The sequence below is a fragment of the Emydura macquarii genome, unplaced genomic scaffold, assembly GCF_026122565.2.
Source record: "Emydura macquarii macquarii isolate MOO-44397 ecotype Brisbane River unplaced genomic scaffold, CSIRO-AGI_Emac_v2 contig_2897, whole genome shotgun sequence".
Classification (NCBI taxonomy): domain Eukaryota; kingdom Metazoa; phylum Chordata; order Testudines; family Chelidae; genus Emydura; species Emydura macquarii.
In genome coordinates, this window is record NW_027133034.1 from 9,759,578 (window position 1) to 9,781,273 (window position 21,696).

Consider the following 21,696-nt stretch of genomic DNA (forward strand, 5'->3'; position numbering starts at 1 on the left):
TCACCGTTAAAATTATTTCCAGTTTGAATTTGTCTAACTTCAACTTCCAGCCATCGGATCGTGTTATACCTCTCTCTGCCAGACTGAAGAGCCCATTATTAAATATTTGTTCCCTGTGTAAATACTTATAGACTGTGATCAAGTCACCCTTTAATCTTCTTTTTGTTAAACTAAACAGATTGAGCTACTTGCGTCTTTCACTACATTTTCTATTCTGTTAATCATTCTTGTGGCTCTTCTTTCAGCTCTCTCCAATTCATCCTTCTTGAATTATGGGCACCAGAACTGGACACAATGTTCCAGCAGTGGTCACACCAATGCCAAATACAGAGGTGAAATAACCTCTCTGTTCCTTTTGAGATTCCCTTGTTTACGCACCCCAGGACTGCATTAACTCTTTTGGCCACAGCATCACGCTGGGAGCTCAAGGTCAGCTGATTATCCACCACCATAGCCAAATCTTTTTCAGAGTCACTGCTTCCCAGGATAGAGTCCTGCACTGTGTAAATATGGCTACATTCTTTGCTCCCAGATGTATACATTTACATTTAGCTGTGTTCAAACACACAGCATTTGCTTGTGGCCAGTTTACCAAGTGACCTGGATTGCTCTGAATCAGTGACCTGTTCTCTTTGTTATTGATCACCCCCCCAATCTTTGTGCCATCTGCAAACTTTATCACTGATGATTTCATGTTTTCTTTCAGGTCATTGATAAAGAGGTTAAATAGCATAAGGCCAATAACCAACCCATGCAGGACCCCACTGGAAACAGACCCTTGGAATTCAGAGCAAACTGTAGCCCATATTTTATTAGCAGATAGTATTGCTGCTATTCTTTAGTATTAGTGAGTCAAAGGTAGACAAGCCAGCATTGCTAGCCAGTCAGGCTAGCTCTGTATTGTTATGCAGGAGCCTCAAGTTCTGCTTCTATGCCAGGTCCCTTGCTCCCTGGGTTAGTAGGGAATTGTACACATTCAGCAGCTGTCTGAGTGCTCAGTCTGCCCAACAGGTAAACTGAGCACAGACAGTGGAATTCCTATCATTTTTAAAGTATATTTTATAAATAACTAATATAATTTTTAATAAAAATTCTGGGTTCTCAGTCTCGATGAGGGCAAAAACAATAAAAATGAAGAGATCTTTGGGCAAATGCAATTTCCTGAATTGTTCATAGTGCCCTCAGCTTCAGACACTACAGAGAAACACTTTCTCAGGAGCTGTTCCCCCCAACCTCCCAGGTAATTTTACTATTATTACCCAGGAACAGCCACTATTTACATCATGTAACTTCTCTCATCTTCTGTACTGTATGTGAAGTCTTTATGCTATAGCTGCAGCATACAGTATGGGAAATTAGATTTGATTACACACTATTTTTATTTCCTGCAAACTTCAGTTTGTACTTCTGTGATTCTTTACAATAATATAAACAGATTAAAAGGGGTTGTCTGGATTAGGATTGAAAATCCTTTTATTTATCCAATCTGGTTTAGGGCCCCTGCACAAGCTGGAAATGCGGCACCCTAGGAGGTATTCACTGTGAGGTAGGACAGGTGGTGGTACTTGCTGAATGCTCCCTTCAGAGGAAAGGAGCTCATTTAAATTGTGATTGGGGCGCCACAGCAACCTCTGGCTGCCCTTGTCCATACGTACTCCCTGGCCAATGCCATCTTTTTTTGGGGCAACACTTGCTCTCTATGGGCCTCAGAGCGGAAAGCAATTTGTATTCCTTTCCATCTCCACAGGCTCACAACCTCTTTCCCCAATGGACTTTCCATTGAGAAGAGCCACTTGCAGGATAGATGATAACTTCCCTACAGTGAAACAAGGCTAGAGTCCTTGAAGAAGTCAACCTAGTTCAAAGGTATGGGAAAGCAGGGAACATGGAAAGCTTTGCTCCCTGTATCCCCTTTCCCCATAAACTGCATTTTAAGCCCACACTGAAGTCTGCTGAGAGCTCTCATAGGTTTCCTGTTGATTAGAGGCTCCTTTGTTCCCGCTCCTGTTTTCTGAGAACCAATTTGTAGATATTTGCAGTCATGCTGCACATATGCAGGCGAATGCTTGTCAAGTACTCATTCTATCTGCTTTCCCTAGAAACGGCTTTGTTTCCTGTGATTCCCCTGCCTTCACCTGTACTCTCCTAGCTTTGAAAAACAGGAAGCCTTATTGTTATAGGCTGTGGGGGTGGATACAGCAGAGTGCTCTCTTTTTCTCTCTCTCTGAGCACAGATCTGTATCTAGATATATTAGAGGGATCTGAGATTGAATAGAAGTTAAAACTGAAAACCCAAATATCCTTATGTCCATGCCATCCTGTCACACTTAAAATTGCTACTGGCAATGTCAAACTCCTGCAATAATTATAATAATCCTTTGCACCACAGCATAGGTGCAAAGTCTGAGGAGCATGAAGGGGCCATGTCCCTCTCAATGCATATGCATCACTAATTCCTGGCTCTGCCATTCATTCCCTCTGTGACCTTGGGCAAATCACTTAACCTCCCATGTGTATCAGTTTCTGTATCTGTAAAATGAGGGTGATACTTATTTTATTCAAATCTATCTTCATTGAGGGGGATAATAATACTTTGCAAAGCTCTTTGAAACCTACGGATGCGAATTCTTATATGAGCGCTGTGCATGATTATTATTTTCTCATGTGAGGGTCCCAAGCTCTTTAAAAAGGAGAGTTATTTTGGCTTCCTGTCCATACCAATAACAGTGAAAGTAGATCTTCTGTGCCACAGAGATTAATAACAAAAGATGTGACCAGGTAGCCAACAGAATCCATCCTTCAAAGTTCTGGTTCACCCAGAGATTTAGTGCCACATACTACTCTTGGCCTGGATATCTGGGTTAAAACATCTGCTACTGGAAAATATTCCACGGGATCTTTAATGACCATAAATGGTTAGGACATCAGTTTTAAATTTTATCCGAAGAGAGGGCACTTGCAGCATGACACAACACTGGGTCACAGATTCAGTACTGGCTCATAAGGAGGGACGGCCAGAAAACAAGGATTCTGTTTTGTGACATCATTTTGAGGCTTCATCATATGGTTTTGTTCCAAGACAGGACAAATATGAGACTTTTGAAATTTTTCATGAAAAAACATGAGAGTGCCCTGCCTGATTCAGAGCAGGCTCCTGAACCTGGGTCTCCCACTGGGGTGCCCAGTGAATTCCCTAATCACCAGGCTAGTCTGGGGTGCCACTGGCTCACTTTCTCTCGCTCATTTTGACCAGAAATTCTGTTGGGAAAATTTTGATGGGAAAAAGTGTTGTCTAAATTTGTTTGACCAGCTCTGCTGAGAAAGGAGAATGCCACCCAACTAGGTCATGTCTACCTTGGCAATTTGCCCTGATTCCACCAATCAAAACCAAGGCAGGCCCTCCTGGTACAAATCGTGATTTTTGTTGTCTGAGCTTGGGGTTTGAACTAGTGCAGCTACATTCGTGGCTGGTCAATCAGTAATGGATCAGGCCAAATTCCCAATAGGGACTAGGCTTTAGTCTCTAACTCCACTTCCTGCAGCCCACTGGCCTTTCCTTGGAGTCCTTTAATCCTAGAACTGAGCAGGCCTGAGATGTGACATGCTCACAGCCCAAGATGCAGGGGCTGGAGAAGGATGAACTTCAATAACTTAGGTCTGTTGGGGAAAGATAAAAAGAGGTGTAACACAAGAGAAAATGTCAAATTACTGGGCTACATTCATCTCTGTTGTGACTCCACTAATATCAGTGGAGTGCCATCAGGTAAGAATTGGGCTCAATAAATTAGCAGAATATAAAATGTTACTCACAGTCATATATTGCTTCACGCCATCAATGTACACTGGCCCACCTTTCTCCCGCATGTGGATCAATGTTGAAAGATGCTCGTAAGCCACAAATTCATTGAAGAAAGACTTGTAACCTAGGAGTCCACCGACAATAAAACTGTCTTCCCAGTCTACCCCCATCATAAAAGAAAATGGCATAAAGACATAAGCGCAAATGATCTGCAAAATATACAAGACAGAGAGGAGGGTCGGGTGTAGAAGCCGAAATACTTGCTAATCACCAGAGAAAATGTTGATCAAAGAATGAAGGTGTCAGCTAAGTTCTTTAAAATAAACTTCCGTATTTTTTATTGTAAAAAGTATATAAAAATAGTCCTTGGCATCTTACTACTCTCTCTCTAATAATTTGGGGATTTTTAATGGTAAGGTCTACCTGAGTGATCATAAAAATACCAATTTAAGGCTCGGGTCCAAAGTATTTAAGCATATAATTTAATTTTATGTCTCAAGTTAAACACATGCTTAAAAGCTTTGTTGGATTGTAGCCTGGAATGGGGGTTGTGGTTCAGGGAATTGGTAAGGGAGATGGAGGGCTAATTTCTCATCTGATATAATCTAGTGTAGCCACACTGAGAAAACAAGTGTTTAAAAATATGTTAACTAACATGTTTTAATTACCATGTTGACCATCACTTAGTGTAGACAAAGGGCTTGGCTACACATAAAAGTTGTACAGGTTTAGCTATACTAGTATAGTTAAATGGTATACTCCCTCCTTGCATTGGTATAAAAGTGTTTATAGCAGGATAGCTTATTCCTATATGGGAAGAGGAATAAGCTATACCAATATAAGGCACCTTTATACCAGTACAACTGTGTCCACATTAGGCTTACAAGTATTTTGGTAAAAAATATCACACCCCTAACTAAAATAACTATACCTGTACAAAAACTGCATGTAGACCAGGCCAGAGACAGTCTGGTTTAAAAGCCGCTTAGCCCAGCAAAATGATACCAATACATCTTATAATTAAAAATCTACCAACTTTGTTAACATATTTTTAAATACAACTTTGTCTAAACTAGGAACTAAGGCTGTTCAATACCAGGCCTATTAAAACAGTTTCTGACACTCCTCATTTTCCCTGTAGAAGGGCGGGGCTACATTGCAAAGTTGGGTCACCTTAATTACATCGCTGTGAAAAATTGCACACCCTGTGTGATGTAGTTCAACTGAACTAAGCCCCAGTATAGACACTGCTAGGTCAACAGAAGAATCCTTCCATTGATTTAGCTGCCATCTCTCAAAGAGGTGGATTTACTATAAGTGATGGAAGAACCGCTTCCATCACTGTAGTATGTGTCTACACTGCTGTGCTATAATATGCTGCTGTACCATTTCTAGTGTAACATAACCCTCATAAGCTTTGCCTAGGCTAAGGATAAAAGATGAGGGCCATTCTACACTACAGAGTTTTGTCAACAAAAGTCAGCTTTTGTCGACAAAACAGTGGAGGTGCACTCACTGAAATGCTCCTCCCACCAATGTAACTCCCCTGCTATGCTGACATAATAAAACCACCTCAACGAGAGGTGTAGTTAGGGCGACACAGTGTCAGTGTAGACACTGTATTCCTTACATCAGCTGTTGACTGTCATTCTTGTCAAATTGACAAAAAAGCCGGGTAGCTAGAGCCCAACTGAGTGGCTGGACCCTGCTCCCCGCTGAAAGGGGAGCAGGGAGAAACCCCGGGCGGCTTTCCCCAGCTCCTGGCTGGGAGCATAATGGGGAGAAGCCCCAGGCAGCTTTCTTTGGCTACCAGCAGGGTACGGGGAGTGGGGGAGGCAGCATGCCGGGAGCCTGTGGGGCAGCTGGGCTTCTGGCAGGGAGCTGCCAGCAGAGCTGAGAGACCGGGCTCTCAGCTCACCACACTGCCCCTCTGAGGTCGGTGGAAGTGCTCCTGGTGAGGACGCTCACCACCGGCCCAAGGAGGGTCGTGTGGACATCAGCCATTGCAGTAATTAATGTGGTGACTGTAAGTCGACCTAACACAGGTTGACTTATCTTTGTAGTGTAGACAAGACCTCAGTGCAATGGTCTGAAGCAAAAGCCAATGTTCTGCTTTTTTTCTATTCATTGACGGTAGCTGTGGCAGAGAGTAGAGCTAACAGGTATTTTTCATGGTCTATCTTGTTATACAAGGATTTAAAGTTTTTTTTTTTTTTAAAGGAAATATATATTTAAATGTCCAATGTTTGATTAAAAAAATCACTGGCGTGTTTCTGTAAAGAAAGACAAATCATGAAAAAGAAAAGGTATGAGAACAGTACCTCAAAGCTCAGCTGTGGGTAGTTAAACATGTTCCCCAACCAAGATAGTGCTGAATCAACGAAAGACAGCAAAGCCAGGAAGGCGATCAGGTTCACAGCAATGGTTGCCACCAAAATGATGGAGGCAGAGGCACCCTGACTGGCAGCTTCCAGCAGGTTTTTTGAGTCTCTTCACCAAGGAAAACAAGAAGAGAATTTGAAAACTAAAGAGACATTTTCCAGTTCATGGACAAGTCAAGAAACAATAAAGGTTACACTCTAGTTGATTATAAAGTTTAGCTATTGAAATCATTTGACATCCACCTGTACAATGGTGCATTTTTTACCCTGGGTACTCTCAGGTGTTCTGAGGGGGGTGCAGAGGGGCCACCTGGTGAATAAGGCCACAAGGAGAAACTCTGACAAACTCCGAATTCCTCCCAGGGGATGCTAAGAAGTGCCCCTTGGAGCCGTAGCTCTGCCATCCTTGGAAAGAGTGAACATGCTCCTCATTTTGCCCCTGGCTCTGTGAGGCCTTGATCCAAGGCCTATTGCAGTCAGTGGCGGCAGTTTTTCTGTTGACTTCTGTGGACTTTGGCTCAGGGCCTTGCACTGCTCGTGCCGGCAGGGATGAAGGTGTGGGCACTATGCCCACCACAGGGTTTACGGTCAGGCCTTACACAGAGGTGAAAGTGGCTGAGGTGAGGCTCTTTACATTTTCTGCCTCTTTACACACCTCCACAGGGACTTTCTCGATCAAAAATTACATTCACTGAATTCTCTGATTTTTGTATGTAAAATAATCCAGCCTCCTTCACTCTTGCTTGCAGGCATTTAATAAGTGCTTCTGAATAAAGCAAAGGCAACCACAAACCAAATGAGAAAACATTCCATAGATCTGCCTTGGACATTTGCAGTTCCATTTCTGTGAACATGCCATTGGGACAGCTACACCGCTGTACAATTAGGTCTGTTTGTTCTTCATCTGAGTTCAGAAACTACGTACTTAGTGTGTAATTAATGTAGTATGTGCAAAGGTATTGTACAGCTCTCATCAGTATAATATCTGAGCACCTATTTACATTGCTGTTTCTATGCACCGATCTACTTACCCTTTCTCCATTTTTATACCACTCTTCAGAGTTACTTGTGGTATTTTAGTCTCAGGCCAGAATAGTTTGGAGATAGCCAGTGATGCTGGTGCTGACATCACAGAAGCAGTTAGTAAATGGGAAGCTGAAATCTGGAATTCCAGATGCCAGAAAATAAGTTGTGGTCAATTCATCTTTAACAGAACATAGAAACAGAAAACAATTCCAGAGAAAGGCAATGAAAATCATTAGAGACCGGGGGGTTTTTCCTACAAGAGACTGAAAGAACCAGCATTGTTTATATGGAAGAAGAATAAGCAGAGTTATGATATGGGATACAAAATAGTGAACAGTACGGAGAAAGCCACTGGTTTACCTCTAGTGACAACCCCCCTCCCCCACCCGAGGGTGCCAAGCCCCATATACCCACGTTGGCTAGGGAAAGGAAGTGCAGCACTTCTGCGAGTGAAGCCAACTTCCAGGAGCAGTGACTCCCACTGGCAGAAGCTGTGGCAAAAGCAGCAATGGGGGCATGAGAACCAGATTCTGTAGCCTCAAAGCTCCTGGACAGCAGTGATGTCAGCAGACTCCATGCCTCAGATGGAACTCTGGACATTTTTTCCTTCTTGATTGTTTGGCCTGACCTCCTCCTGCCTATATCCTTTCCATCATCTCCCACCCAGCCCCCTGCATCTTTTCCTCCCTCCACTCTCTCAGTGTCTTGCACCCCTTCCTTCCTTTTCCTGTTCCCTTGGTCCAATTAAACAATTCCTTTCACACTCTCCCTGCCCTTGCATTGTATATTTTTAAAAGGTTGGCAAACATCAGGTTAGTTCCACAGTCACCCTGATCACTCTGCTTGTTTGTTGTATCCCTTCTCCTTACCCTCTGTCTGTCTTGTCTGTTTAGACTGTAAGCTCTTTGGGCTGGGGAGTGTGTCTTATTATGTGATTTCCTAGCAAAAAGGGCCCCCAATCCTGAATGAGACCTTTAGATGCTACCATAATGTAACTAAATAATAATAAATCTCTGAAATATCTGATTGAGGTCACTGCCAGGATCCTGGAGCTGGGTGAAACTCTGTATTACCTGTAAAAACATTCCTGTTACTGAATGCTGCACTGAAGGTCAAATCTCTGGATCTAGTCTCCCACACACATATGAAGGATTTATGTAGGTAATTCCTTGTATAATAATTGGAATTACACATATAAATCTCTGACATATTGATGGATACTATTGGTCAGGAATCTCCGCTTCACACACACCGCTGATTCAAAGTGCTGTTTGAATTTGAATCCATAATACCCTGAAGGGGATTAGGACTGCTACAGGTGCAACATTTAAAGGGGATTTGAACACACACTATATTTTTATGTTTATTTTTCCCACCTTACCCCAAAAGATATATATGCTCCTAAGACACTGCCCGCGATGGTTGAGAACCCTGCTGTCATGATTGAATGAAGTTCAGACTTGGTGACATACTGTAAATAGGGCCTCACCAGAAGAGGAGATTCTGTCTGAAAGTCAGAAGGAACAGTCAAATGAATAATTTCTTTCTAAACCCTCATACAGTGACCTGTTATTTCATTAATTAATGGTATACACAGTCCAATCACAGTGTCTTTGGTGTTGTTTAAAAGTTAATGTTTGTGCTGATGAGTGCTCTCAATATGCATGGGGCTTTCTAAAGGCTAAGTGTTGTTTTTCAGGTAGTGTTAAGTGTGCTGGACACCCATCTGGCCTGGCTGAAGGTCATTTCTTGGTTCCTTTAGTGTAGTGGTTCCTAATCTATTTTTTTACTGGAGCTCCCAGTTCCTTGTATTTCCTTGGGCCATGTCCTCGCACAATTGACCCCTTGTCTTATTTTTCTGCCATTCTCTCTACTGCCCTTTTCTGTCTGTTCACTTTTCCCCTTCTTATCCTATTTTCATTTTCTCTCAGTTTTTTCTCTTTTTCTTGCTTTCTATTTTTAGACTACTCTAGTGTCCTCTTAAGGGGGTCTGTCCTCCAGCTTCATAACAGAGGCGCATGTGTGAACATAATATAACATTCAGAATGTACCTTATTGTGTGTCATGGCTGATTTATAAACTGATGGAATTCTGACGTCCAAAAAACCAAGCACGTGACCTGGTGCATTGGAGTCCTAAGTTCACACACAAAGGGTGTTTATTGGAAACAGAAGCTCATTAAATAGTGATGTTTCACTTTCCACTGTCCAGGATTTCTGTCTTCTAATAGGGGGCTGATCTAAGGGTACTAGCATATTTTTCTATTTTATAACTCACCTGTCCCACAAATATGTTGCCAGCTGCTACTAGGGACTCAACAGGAGATGTCCCCAGGGTAACCTGCATTATCCAACCAACCTACAAAATGATAAATATTAAATTAATAAAAGGGAATACATTTGTCTATCTAGGTATTCTTCAACCCATTTAACTAATACTGTGAATGTAAAGAGCGCTGAGTAAACAGTTACAATATTTAATGAGTTAGTGATTTTCTAACCTGCAACTTCAAGATTTAGTAAATTAATTTGAAATGCATCATGTTAAAATAATCCAGTAGAGGACTGCAATAGCAGAATTGCTTAGCTAATGCTGAAAGATTCCAGGCTCTGCTCCCATTGCCCTGGAAACATACTTGCTAAAATTTAATCACTGAAGTTAATATTTTGACATCTCTTTCTTGATTAGTTACAAATCCAGAGCGTATATATGGACTCTTATCATTTCATTGGAACAGGTGAGTTCAGATTAAGGCTAAAAATGGTCCAGACTAGTTCAAAATACAGGATCTCAGCTGCTGTCTGGGGGTTATGATGCTGAAACACTAAATCTGTGAATGGAAGAGAGAATTTTTAGGCTGCCTTCAGATAAAGCCTTAAACAATCACTTTGTAAGACAACCTTATTCTTTATCTGATGAGCTCATTGGCTAATCAAGACAATGTCTGTGTGATGGTCTTCATGTTGACTAATAGCAGGGTCTGAACCAGTGACCTACAGCAGTGTTTCTCAACCTTCTAAGAAACAAGTACCCCCAAACTTCTGAAAATTTTAATAAGTGCCCCAACACTCAATTTTTCACAGGATTTTATATTTACAGACTAATGTGAGCCATATGTTGGAAGAAGGGTTGAGTATATAAGGCCGTGATATGACAGATGTCATATCTAATGTGGGTAGGGTTACCACCTTTACACTGGGGTGCACAACTCAAGTATGTACCTGGGCTAGAGGTGATGTTGGCCAAAGCTACGAGGCTTTGAGCAGCATGCCAATGCTGGGGAATATAAAGCGCCGTGCCAAATTTTTTGCCATAGATTTGAGAGGGGGAAGGGGTGAGAGAGAGACAGGGAAGGAGGGAGAGAGAGAGAGAGACAGGAAAAGAGGAAACTGGTAAAATCTGGGGCTATCATAGAGCAGTGAAATTGACAAGTTTTCTGGGCACTGGACCTTGAGCCAGGGAGGGGGGCTGCCACCTGGGCAAGTTGCAGGCGGCTGCTGCCTGGCTGCCAGCCCAGGAGGTGGGCGACTGCCACCCAATCCAAACTGGGGCAGAGGAGGCTTCTGCGCTGGCTGGGACGCAGGGATGTGGGTAGGCAGCTACTGCCCATCTTCAAGCCAGGGTGCTGGAGGCTGTTCCTTGGCTTGGAGCCGGGGTGCGGGTGACTGCCACCCAGCTGAGAGCCCAGCTGACAAGATGCAGGAGGCTGCCACTGGGGTCCCACCTGGAAGCTGGGACGTGGCAGGAAGCGGGGGGATGCTGCCCGCCTTCCCCAGAAGTGAGTGGCTGCTGCCTGCCTCCTAGCTGGGAGCTGTAACCAGGCGGGAAATGGGGGGCTGCTGCCCACCTCCCAGCTCAGAGCTGGGACCTGGCAGGAAGTGGGTGGCTGCCACCTGCCTCCACCAAAAGCCAGCAGCTGCCGTCTGCCTCCCAGCTGGCACTGGCTGGGAAGCAGGGGGCTGCTGCCTGCCTCCCCCAGAAGCCGGTGGCTGTTGCCTGCCTCTCAGCTGGGACTGAGCGGGAAGCAGGTGGTTGCAGCCTGGCTTCCCAGGACTGTAGCAGCTGCCTCCTGCCTCCCAGCTGGGAGCTGGGACCCAGCGGGAAGCAGGCAGCTGCTGCTCACCTCCCCCAGAAGCTGGGGGCTGCTGTCCGCCTCCCAGCTTGGAGCTGTGACAGGGCAGGAAGCGGGTAGCTGCAGCCCAGCTTCCCGGGACTGTGGTGCCTGTCACCCACCTCCCAGCTGGGAGCTGTGTCTGGGTGGGAAGCCGGGGGGCTGCCGCCCACCTTCCCCAGAAGCCAGGGGCTACTTCATATCTTCCAGCTAGGAGCTGGACCTGGGTGGGAAGTGGGCTGCTGCCGCCAGGCTTCCCCAGAAGTTGGCAGCTGCTGCCCACCTTCCCTTCTCTCTTTTTTAACCCCTGACGGTGTCTCGCTTACCCCTGGGGGTACCACAGGTTGAGAAACTCTGACCTACAGAACGAAACACGTAAGTGTCTACAGTTTGCGCTAAAAAGGTGTGTTCTATTGCTGGGAGCTGTAATAGACCCATATCCTCTGTGACTCTAGCACAGAGGTGGACATGTAACATTGACCAGTAGGTTCCAGCCTGCAGTCACCTGGCTCCGATATAAATAACTCATATGCTGATTTTTTTTTGAAGAATGGGATAAATTTAGAATCATAGAAATGTAGGGCTGGAAGGGAATTCAAGGGGTCATCTAGTCCAATCCCTCTGCACTGAGACAGGACTAAAAGTAAACCTAAACCATTCCTGACAGGTGTTGGTCCATCCTGTTCTTATAAACCTCCAATGACAGGGATTCCACAATCTCCCTATGTAACGTGTTCCAGAGCTTAACTGTCCTTATAGTTAGAAAGTTTTCCCTAATATCCAACCTAAATTGTAGTAGTTGAGCTTGTAGTAGTTAAGCTGATTACTTCTTGTTGTACCTTCAGTGGACATAGAGAAAAATGGATCATCATCCTTTTTATAACAGCCCTTAACAAATTTGAAGACTGTTAACAGGTTACCCCTCAGCTTTCTCTTCTTTAGGTTAAAACTGCTCTTTAACTTTTCCTCATAGATCATGTTTTCTAAACCTTTTATCATTTTTGTTGCACTCCTCTGGATTCTCTCATTTGTCCACATCTTTCTTAAACTGTGATGCCAAAGCTGAACAAAGTACTTCAGCTGAGTCATAACCAGTCCCAAGTAGTGTAGAACAATTACCCACCCGCCTGTGTCTTACAGATGACATTCCTGTTAATAAATCCCTGTGATGGGATGTTCACCCCACACTTGCCCTGAAAGGATTAATATATGTTAAGAAGGGGCCAATTAACCAGACAGGCCGCAGCTGAGGGGAATCAGGTGGTTTAAGTAATCCCCTGACTGAATGAGGGAGCCTAGGTGAGGAGGAATAAGCTGGACTGGGTTTATAAAGACAGGAAGCTGATAGGAGGAGGACTGCAGGGAAGTAGGCTTGCAATCACTCCCTGGGTGTGGGTTGTTATAGAGATAGGTAGCCTACAGTTACTCTCTGGGAGGAGGGCATTGTGAGGCTGGCAACCCCAGAGAAATGGGGAGAGCCAGAAGGTAAGGAGAGGCTCAGGGAAAAAGGCAGTAAGGTCCAGGAGGGGACAGACCTTGTCTGCTAATTAGAGGGTCCCTGAATGGAACCCAGAGTAGAGGGTGGGCCTGGGTTCCCCTGCCAGCCACTGATGAAGTGGCACCATGGGGCAGGAGATTGCTGCTGAGGAAAGACTTTGATATTATGGAAGGGGAAAATACACATAGTGACCTGGCCAGAGGGAGCACCCTGTGTTGTACTGACAAACAGAGAGAGAGAGAGCAGCAGCAGAATGTGCAGTGAGCAGCAGAAGGAGGCCCTTGATCAGGAAGGAGCTAATCCACAGAGTGACCAGGAGAAGGTGCTCTCACAGTTAGCAGATTGTGTGACAATCCACAATGACATTTGCCTTTTTTGCAACAGCATCATACCATTGACTCCTGTTCAGTTTGTGATCCACTATAACCCCAGATCCTTTTCTGCAACACTACTACCTAAGTGGTTATTCCCTATATTGTATTTGTGTGTTCGATCTTTCCTTCCTAGTACTTGTTTTTATGAAATTTTGCTGTACTGATTTCACACAAATTCTCCAATTTATCAAGATCATTTTGAATTTTAATCCTGTCCTCCAAAGTTCTTGTAACCCCTTCCAGCATGGTATCATCTGCAAATTTTATAGGCATTCTTTCCACTCCATTATCCAAGTAATTAATGAAAATATTGAATAATATAGGACACACGATAGATCCCTGCAGGACCCCACTTGATACAATTTCACGGTGCACCATTGATGGTGAACCACTCTTTGAGAATGGTCTTTCAGCCAGCTATATGCCCACCTCCATAGTACCTTTAGTACACAGTAATTTTATCTAGATCCTATTTCCCTAGTTTACTTATGAGAATGTCATGTGGGACTGTGTCAAAACCTTACTAAAATCTAGACATATCACCTCTACTGTATTCTCCCACCTGCTAGGCTTGTTACCCTGTCATAAATGGAAATTAGATTGGTTTGACACAACTTGTTCACGGCAAATCCACATTGATTATTATTTATCACTTTATTATCCTCTAGATTTGAGCAAACTGATTGATTAATAATTTGTTCCAATATCTTTCTAGGTATCTAAGTTAGACTGACTGGATTATAATTATGTGGGTCCTCCTTTTTCACCTTTTTGAAGATATGTACTATGTTTGTCCTTCTCCAGCCCTCTTGGACCTCACCCCTTCTCCATGAATTCTTGAAGATGATCATTAATGGTTCAGAGATTGCTTTGGCTAGTTCTTTAAGTACCCTAGGGTGCATTTAATCAAGCCCTGCCGACTTAAATACATCTAACTTTCCTTTTTTTGGCTCAGGATCCTTTCCCCTTGTTGTTAATATTAATTGTGTTAAACATCTGGTCACAATTAACCTTTGTAGTGATTTAGTAATGTGATGAGGACTTGATACTAAGAAGTTTTTGCATGTGATGAATGGGATGACAACCAGCTATTAATTTGAGATGAGAAAGGGTGTGGGATGGGAAAGTGTCAGTGGTAATACTTTTTTTCAGAAGATACCAGTGCCAGAGCATTATAGGGTAACACTTTCAAATAGGGATTTTCTCTTAAGAAACAGATTTCTTAATTTACTAATTTCTTTAACAATGAGCTACCAAAAATGTTCTTGATTAATTTGAATGTTAAACATTTTCTACCAAAGTTTCAATATTTGAGATTTCACAAAAATCTCATGTTCTTATCAGGAATAAGATATAGAGACAAGTCACGTGACAGTTGGCTGTTGGAGATTTATTTTCTTTATACCTGTTTCTAAGGGCCTAATACACTTTTGGCATTATACAAATAAATAATAGTAACAATCCCTACTGTTTTACTGACTCCAAGTACCTGGGCAACACCAGTCTTATTTTGGTAATATTAATGAAGACATTAGTAGATTATTTCCCTTTCTAAGAAGGCCTGATAATTATTTCTTTATCTGAAGAGATTGAGTACACGTCTTTCATTTTCTGAGACTTCACTGAACTTTAGTTCCAGAATTTAGCTAGTAAACATTTGAGATATGGCTACAAAATATTGAAGATGATGTTTGGTTTGAGTTGACAGATCAGTGAATGATGACCTAATCCAAAGCGCACAGAAATCAACAGGAATGTATCCATTCACTTCAATGGACTTTGGATCAGAGCTTGAATATCAAAGATAAAGAACTAGACCTCAATATCCCTCATTCTGATTAATGCCCATCACTGAGCAGGCTGGCCTTACTGGGTAGAGCAGACTGCAGCCTCTCAAAGGATGTGGAGGTCTGTGCAATCCCCTTATGCACAAGGCTATATAGGAGAGAATGTATCTCTCTGAGGTACACTTCCACTGTGGACTTCCCATAAGGGTGTGTGAAATCATCCTGCCCCTTGTCTGAGACAATGGCTAAATGCCACAATTTGACATGGTTGCTACAGCCGTGTAATACTTGAATATCTCAAATAAAAAGCTGTTGAGCAAATTCAGTACATTGGTACCTTTTTAATGAGCCATTGCATGAATCCAGTGTGGTAAAGTATAGACATCACTGTGCTGAAGAAAACCACTATTGGCAGGACCTAATTTGAAAACACAAAATAAAGTAATTTAAAATTTTGAAGAGTTTTTCTTTTTCTCTATTTCTGAAAGAAAAGACCAATGTCTTTGAGAAACATTCTGGTTTTGAAACCTTTTAAAGATCTGGCAAACTCAATCATTTAACCTCAACTATTCAGTTCAGAAATTGTTTTACCCTTGAACTCCTAGAGTTGTTTTTCATGTAGATGCACTGAGTTTGGATGAATTGCTTTTCAGGGATTTGGAAACTTTCCAGATCAAACTGTGATAGTTTTGAAACTGTTTCACAACAATATGTTGCAGGTTGGCTGTAGCCATGTTTAAACAGCTCAGTATTCAGCTACTCAAATACCTACTGGACATTAGCATCTGCCCATATCTGGATCTAAATTCTGTAGCTTTGTGTGTTGTTTCAAATCTGGGTTTTGGTGGACCTGCACTGCAAAGTTCAGATCTGGAACCAAACTTTCCTATTGTTAAATATATGAAAACATAAGAATGGCCAGACCTGGATCAGACCAGATGCTTCTGGAACTCGGAGATTTAGGGATACCTGGAGCATGGGGTTGCACCCCTGACCATCTTAGCTAATAGCCGTTGATCAAACTATCTTCCATGGAGTCATTTAATTCTTTTTTGAACCCAGTTATATTTTTGGACTTCACAAAATCCCCTGGCAACAAGATCTACCCTTACTGTTCATCCCCTCTTCCAGATCATTTATGAATATGTTGAACAGCACGGTTCCCAGTACAGATCCTTGGGACCATGCAATTTACCTCTCTCCTTTGTAAAAGTTGACCATTTATTCCTATCCTTTTTCCTGTATTTTAAGCTGTTACTGATCCATGAAAGGACCTTTCCACTTATTCCAAGACTGCTTAGCATGCTCAAGAGCCTTTGGTTAGGGATCTTGTCAAAAGCTTTCTGAAAGTCCAAGTACACTATATTGACTGAATCACTTTTGTCCCCATGTTTGTTGACTCCCTCAAAAAATTCTAATGGATTGGTAAGGTATTATGTTACTATACAAAAGCTATGTTGACTTCCTTGTTCTGTGTGTATGAGTGGGGGGAAAATTTTTTTGGTTTGGATTTTTATAGAAATAGGGAGCAGACAAAAGGTTCAGATCTAGATCTGGATCCAAATTTCCCAGAAGTTTGAGAGGGTTTGGATCAGAGGTTGTGATTTGGATCCATATTGACCTGACATTCACAAGATCAAGGGCAACTTGCTTATCAGAACTCCCACTAGTTTAACTGTAGTTTAGTAACACATATTAACAAAAGTCCTTTTGTCATTATTTAGGGTGGGCTCCACTCCCATTATAACACCACTTATGTCAGTGTTGGGTGTTTGGAGCTCTTCAGCACTGAGCAAAGTCACTGAGTGCCTTAAAAGTAAATCCAGAGGGATACACTAGAACCTCAGAGTTATGAACACCAGAGTTACGAACTGACTGGTCAACCACATATCTCATTTGGAACCAGAAGTATGCAATTAGGCAGAAGGAGAGACCCAGAAAAAAAAAAGGCAAAATACAGTACAGTACTGTTAAACAGAAAGTACTAAAAATAAATGGAAAGTTTAAAAAAATTTGACAAAGTAAGGAAACTGTTTCTGTGCTTGTTTCATTTAAATTAAGATGGTTAAAATCCGCATTATTCTTCTGTATAGTGATGTTTCAAAGCTGTATTAAATCCATGTTCAGTTGTAAACATTTGAAAGAACAACCAAAACGCTTTGCTCAGAGTTTATGAACATTTCAGAGTTACAAGCAATCTCCATTCCCAAGGTATTCGTAATTCCGGGTTCTGTTGTATATTCGTTATGCAGCAGTGAAACTGAAGGAAAAGCACTTTCTTTAAATATATGGTTTAAAAGAATCACAAGTGGAGTAACACAGGCATGACCCACAATCTGGCAGGGAATTCACTCCTTTTCAATTTTCATCCTAAATTAAAATTGGATCCTTTGGTACATATATATCTTAAACACATAGGAACTCAACATTTCAATGCTAGTATGTAATAGAGGAAAAATACCCTCTGGACAGGTTCACGATAAACCAGAGATTAGTAATATTTAAACCCATACCTCTAAAGCCAGAAAGCTTTTTAAGTGTGCAATTGAAGGAGTAACAGATCATAAATAATGAAAATGAACAGAATAAAAAAAAAATCAAATGCATCAGTACTTCAGTATTTGTCAATAAATGAACTTCTTAATTCTCCAGAGAAGAGTTACTACTAAAATGTACACTGATGAAGTTCTAAAAACACCCTCTCTCAAAATACATTAATGTGGCTCACAGCCAGAACTGCCTCTGACCTTAAAAAGAGTTATTATGGGGATTCTTTCTTCTAGCTTGACCCTGTTCCTCTAATGCATTTAATCATTTAAATTGATGCTAGCTGACAGACAGAGGGACCTTTAACATTAGATTGTGTTGCATTGAGGGTTCATGAATTAGGGAGAGGTTTCACAACAGTGAGATTATATAAAACCATCAAACTGCCACCACTCTCCTTTTCTAGGCATAATCCTTACAATGGGTCCGAATTTCTTCTTATCCCCTAGTCTATACTTAAACTTGTAACCTTACAAGGGGTGTAGCTTAAGTGGAAATTCCTCAGATTCTAGGAACATGGCTATCCAGCAGGAAAGCATTGCTGGGAGAGGAAGAAGACTGGTGGCCCCATCCTCAAGTAGTAGTAGATCAAAATTACAAGCAAATATCTTTCCTTTCCCACAGCCCAGCTAGAGGCAGAGGGTTTCAATGTAGCTATGGGAGTGTGTGACAAGTGGGAGAAGGAAAGAAAGAATGTGCCATTTAAGATGTGTGACACTTGGCACTCCTCTGTCATACATGTCAGCTGCCAGTGCTATGACAGGCTTGCCCCTGATAAATTGCTTTACAAACTGACTTTAAGAGGCTGAGTTTTAAAAGTAGCTTCCCATTTTGCACCTGAAGACAATTACAGGTGCAGTTTTTGTTCCCACATGGCAGGATGTTAATTTTCCAATGGCGATCATCTGCATCCTTGATTGGGCATGGAATTTGGAGTTAGTTTTTAAAAAATCGATCCCATATTATTTAATATGATAGCAACTTTAGAATCAATGTCTTCAACAGAAAGTAGCACACAACCAATTAGCATGCATCTAATTACTGAGATGACATGTCATTCCCCGGTTAGTTTTTATCTAGAGCATGGAACAGTCAATTTGAAAATGTCAGACTTTCCTTCCCTAGAGTGACCCAGAAGAAGTGAACTACATGCAGTATGCGATAAGCTATTTTTACATGTGGTACACACCCTGATTTCTCAGTTGTGCTGTGCTCACTGGCCCACATTAGACAAAACATGAAGAAAAAGCCCTTAAATTAACATTAGGGGGGCTGATTTAACTTTGCAAAAGCAGAGCTGTTTTTAATGAAGGCTCCCTGCAGCCTTAATTTTCACCAGTATACGTAGGTCTTGCAGGGTTCTCTTAATAGGGGGCAGTTGCACACAATGTTTATGTAGAAAAATCTATGCCCAGCAGGGCAAGTTAAGGGGAGGACACCAGCCTCCATTTGGAATCTCCTTTCCTTTGTTGGGTTAGTTAGATGGCAAAAAGTATTTGACAATAAAAGGTCAAATGCTCCCCTCCGTTCTTCACCAGGGAGCAAACATACATTGATTGCATGAAATTGCGCTAGAAAAAACAGAAGGAGTAGGACGGACACCAAGTGCCCTGGTTCTCCTGCTTCTTGGGCCCTCAGGTAGGTCTTCCTCCTGTACACCACTCATTTGTGGTTCTGCAGGAGTTCTCCTGCAGCATAGCTACCTGAATCAGAGATAAAAGGGAGATTTTTTCCTGTATGTTCCTCCCCTTACCTTCTAGGTTGAGACCATGCACAAAAAATGTCGGCCCAAAGAGAACACAAAAGAGAAAGTTATGAGAAATGTTAAGAAGGTCAGAATAGAAGCGGGAACTCAGCACCAACTACAACTTTTTCTTCTGGTGCCCAATACACTATGCTAATGTCCATGAAGGTGAATAAGAGCTTGTCTGTGTGGGAAAGCTTCACCAGTTATACCAGCATAATTATACTGGTGTAGTTAAACCATTATAATTATAAACCAGTATATATATATATATAATTATAAACCATTATAATTATACCAGTATAACTCCCTGTGTGGACAAATTTCTACCAAAATAAAAAAGTCTTCATAGGGAGTTATGCTGGTACAAATATAGCTCTTTAAATTCACATCCTACCATATACCAGAATAATTTTCTTGGGCAGACAAATCCTAAGCCATGAATAAATCTTTAAAAAATTGAACATCTAAATGGAAAAAAATAAGTATAAAAAAGCTTTTTACAATTTTATGTCTGTCAGCACAAATGTTACATTAATTGCTATTAGAGTAATAAACCCCAAAGAAAATAGAACTATCTCCAGTTGTTATGCCTTTATAATGCGTTTTTTATTAGCCACAGTGTTACACATCCACTAACAGATTCTGATCAATATGAAAAATCACCTTTAGACCTATAAAAGTATCATTTGACTTCTCAGACTGTGTGTGTAGAGCATGACTCTGAGATGCTGAGTGCTCAGAATGCCCATGCAGGTTGGGCATTGTGGGTTCTCAGTATCTTTCAGAATAAGACCCCAAATAAGAAGCAGGTGGGAGATGATGTGTATGTGCATTCTAGGTTTGAAACCTTTAGAAGATTCTCCAACCTCAACCATTCAGACTAGACCCTTGTTCTTAAGGAACCAGAAACCTCTTGGCATAAATAAAGAGTAAGCAGCCAAAGCAAACCAAAAATCAAATAACATTTTATATCTAAAGAAGTGTAGAAGATTTAATTCTGACAGGTACATTTTAGCTGATCTATCTTTACTTATGTCAAGAGGCAATTGGGTGCAATCTTACATTATGGAGCTGGGAAAACGGTAGCATCACCTACCTACAGAGATATTTATAGCATGTCTGTTTGTAAGAATAAATATTTAAAATAATGGTTTACTTTACTGGGCTATATTTTTAAAAATAGGTCAAAATTGTGCATGAAAAATATGCATGTGCACACACAACCATGCGATAGTATGCATTTGAAATTAACTATTTTCAAATATATATATTTGCATGGGTAATTACTGCTTTTGCCTATGCCTGCCCATTTTGTGGGCACAGCTTGGGTATCTGCTTTTGAAAATCTTGCTCTTTTTGTATTTAGTGAACATGACAGCAAAGGATAAATCCTAGTTCACATTTTCCCATGTATATGGGCAATTGCTCTTCTGTGTGCACAGCGGAATGGCTATGTACAAAGATTTATGCATGCACCTAGCCTAATTACCAATCTGATTAGAACTGTGTGTAGCCAAAGTTGAGGTGTGGACACTGAGTCTCGTGGCAGGCACTGGGTTATTGCAAAGGGGCAATCCAGTTATCCTGCCCATTCCTCCCCTCTCCTGGGCCAGCAGAGTCTTGGTTTGTATCTCATCCTCTTTTTGAAGCTACTGTCACACTGGCTGGATTAGGGAGGGCATTTATTATATTTTTTAACATCAATACATCAGAATCATAATAATTCATGTGAGATATGCCATGTCAGGTACTGTTAGAAAGGCTATAATGTGCTAAGTAAAATGATAACGTTTATGTTCATGTGTTATGTGTGTAATGGAAGTTATGGATATGTTTGATATATCTGTATTTCAAATTGTGCTGTGTCTGGGTGACACCCCAGACAGGATGGCTGCAGCACTAGCCTGCTTAATGGCCCATTAAGAAATTCACAGATACAAGGGGCCCAGGGGGAGCAGCCAGGGATATACCTGATGAGTCACCAGGACTTGCCCATGTGACCCTGGACTCCATCTTATTTCTGTAAATTTCTACAAGCAACATGGCAAAGCCCAAAGGACATAAAAGGCAGCTGTACCACATCCATTTTGTCTTCAGTTGTCTTCAGTCTACCCCTGTTTCAACTCACCTACAACTGAACTGAAGCTGTGAAACAAAGGACTGAGACCCATCCAGGTACTGGATGTATAACAGAGAGACTATACATGCCTGCAAACTCCATAATTCTACTAGAAACCTGATGTACATGGATTTTCAAATCAATTGTGTGTATGTGATTGCTTTAATTATTTAACATTTCTCTTACGGTTTGTTTCTTTCTTTTTATAATAGACCTTTAGTTTCAGTTACTAAAGGATTGTCTGGCAGCGTGGTATTTTGGGTAAGATCCAAACTTATATTGAACTGGTACTGTGACTGGTCAGGAG

The 21,696-nt window shown here is 41.8% G+C and overlaps 1 protein-coding gene across 3 annotated transcripts in view; it reads right to left on the reverse strand.

Moving 5' to 3' along the window:
* The window catches only part of SLC28A3 (solute carrier family 28 member 3), a 65,614-nt gene that overhangs the window by 9,201 nt on the left and 34,717 nt on the right, over positions 1-21,696 (reverse strand). For all 3 annotated transcript variants that reach the window (XR_010923751.1, XM_067568441.1, XM_067568442.1), the window contains exons 9-14: positions 15,314-15,394; positions 9,484-9,564; positions 8,588-8,713; positions 7,212-7,342; positions 6,121-6,289; positions 3,811-4,008 (exon numbers count right to left, since the gene is read on the reverse strand). Coding sequence is in view for 2 of the 3 variants with exons in the window: in XM_067568441.1 (XP_067424542.1) it covers positions 3,811-4,008; positions 6,121-6,289; positions 7,212-7,342; positions 8,588-8,713; positions 9,484-9,564; positions 15,314-15,394 (786 nt within the window). In the remaining variant the exon portion in view is untranslated. The remainder of the gene's footprint in view (positions 1-3,810; positions 4,009-6,120; positions 6,290-7,211; positions 7,343-8,587; positions 8,714-9,483; positions 9,565-15,313; positions 15,395-21,696) is intronic.